Source organism: Sorex fumeus, unplaced genomic scaffold, assembly GCF_029834395.1.
Source record: "Sorex fumeus unplaced genomic scaffold, SorFum_2.1 ptg000063l, whole genome shotgun sequence".
NCBI classification, from domain to species: Eukaryota; Metazoa; Chordata; class Mammalia; order Eulipotyphla; family Soricidae; genus Sorex; species Sorex fumeus.
In genome coordinates, this window is record NW_026606120.1 from 44,103,757 (window position 1) to 44,105,512 (window position 1,756).

The following is a 1,756-nucleotide window of genomic DNA, read 5'->3' on the forward strand; positions in this document are numbered from 1 at the left end:
ATCCTTGCTTTGTGCCTGGCCTTAGGGGAAAGGCTTTCAGTTTTTCACCATTAAGTATGATATTGACTATAGGCTCACAGTAGACGATCATTATTATCTTGAAGCTGCCTTCATTTGGGGGGGGGAGTAAAAAAAAACTTATGAATAGATGTTGGATATTGCTAAACACCTTCTCTGTATCAGGTGATAATCAGTAGATATGACCATATGATTTTTATCATGTCTTTTATTAATACGGTGTTTTACAATAACTGATTTGAGCATATTTAATTAGCTTGCATCCCTGGGATGAACACCACATTTTACAATAACTGATTTGAGCATATTGAATTAGGTTTGCATTCCTGGGGTGATTCAGTTATTCATTCTTTTGTATGTTGCTGGATTCAGTTCACTGGATTTTGTTCAGAATATTTGCAGCAATGTCTATCAGGAATATTTAATGTTCATCAGGGATGTTTGAAATCTACTGACTAGTTTGAACTTTCCTTAGATAAAATGTGTACTTTTCAGATTAATCTTGCTTTCTCACTAAAAGCAGAAGTGGGTATTTATTTTTATTTCTTACACTTTTTGTTAGAATAAGATAAAACAACAATGAAGGAGAGGTCTTAACATGCCTGTTGGGAGTATAATAAAGGCACTGAGGTGAGGAAGGAAATAGTGGGAGGCCTATAGTGGAAAAGTCATCACCTGGACATCTGGGAACTTAGCCTGGCACTTTGAACATAGTTGGTTTATAGCACTACTTTCAACAAATTGTGTACACTTACATTTTCCTTCATGAAACATTTTCTTACAAGGACTCATGGATCCAACTGGTGGAACCAACAGAACAGCTGTTACTGAATTCATTTTACTGGGCCTGGTGGAAACAGAAAAGCTGCAGAATCTGCTCTTTGCAATCTTCTTCTTTGCCTACCTGGTCACTGTTGGAGGCAACCTCAGCATCCTGGCAGCCGTTGTGCTAGATTCCAAACTCCATAGTCCCATGTACTTCTTTTTGGGGAACCTATCAGTGTTGGATGTTGGATGTATCACTGTCACAGTTCCTGCAATGTTGGTTCATCTCCTGTCTCACAGGCGTACAATTCCCTATGAATCCTGCCTCTCACAACTGTTCTTCTTTCACCTCCTGGCTGGGATGGACTGCTTCCTGTTGACAGCCATGGCCTATGACCGATTCCTGGCCATCTGCCAACCCCTCACTTATAGCACTCGCATGAGCAAGACGATCCAGGTGATACTGGTGGCTGTGTCCTGGGTATTCGCCTTCTCCAATGCCCTGACTCACACGATCGCCCTAAGTACTCTGGACTTCTGTGGTCCCAACAAGGTTAATCACTTCTATTGTGACCTCCCACAGCTCTTCCAGCTCTCATGTTCCAGCACTCAACTCAATGAGCTGATTCTTTTTGGTATGGGTTTCCTGATGGCAGGTATACCTGTGTTGCTTATCATTATCTCCTATATCCATGTGGCAACTGCAGTTCTACGCATTCGCTCGGTGGAGGGCAGGAAGAAGGCTTTCTCTACATGTGGCTCCCATCTCACTGTAGTTCTTCTCTTTTATGGGACTGGTATCTTCAACTACATGCGTCTGGGTTCTGAGGAGGCTTCAGACAAAGATAAAGGGGTTGGAATTTTCAATACAGTTATCAACCCCATGTTGAATCCTTTTATCTATAGCCTTAGGAACCCTGATGTTCAGGGTGCTCTGTGGCGGGTTCTTGTGGGGAGACAGTCACAGACCTGA

At 42.3% G+C, this 1,756-nt stretch overlaps 1 protein-coding gene across 1 annotated transcript; it reads left to right on the forward strand.

The window, feature by feature from the left end:
• Positions 1–796: 796 nt before the first annotated feature.
• Positions 797–1,756, forward strand: LOC130035921 (olfactory receptor 3A2-like). Its single transcript, XM_056127848.1, has one exon. The coding sequence runs from the start codon at positions 809–811 to the stop codon at positions 1,754–1,756; it is 948 nt and encodes a 315-aa protein (XP_055983823.1). The 5' UTR covers positions 797–808.

Bases quoted from the DNA above. Each gene is read 5' to 3' on its own strand.
- LOC130035921 (XM_056127848.1), top strand. From the start codon at position 809: ATGGATCCAACTGGTGGAACCAACAGAACAGCTGTTACTGAATTCATT.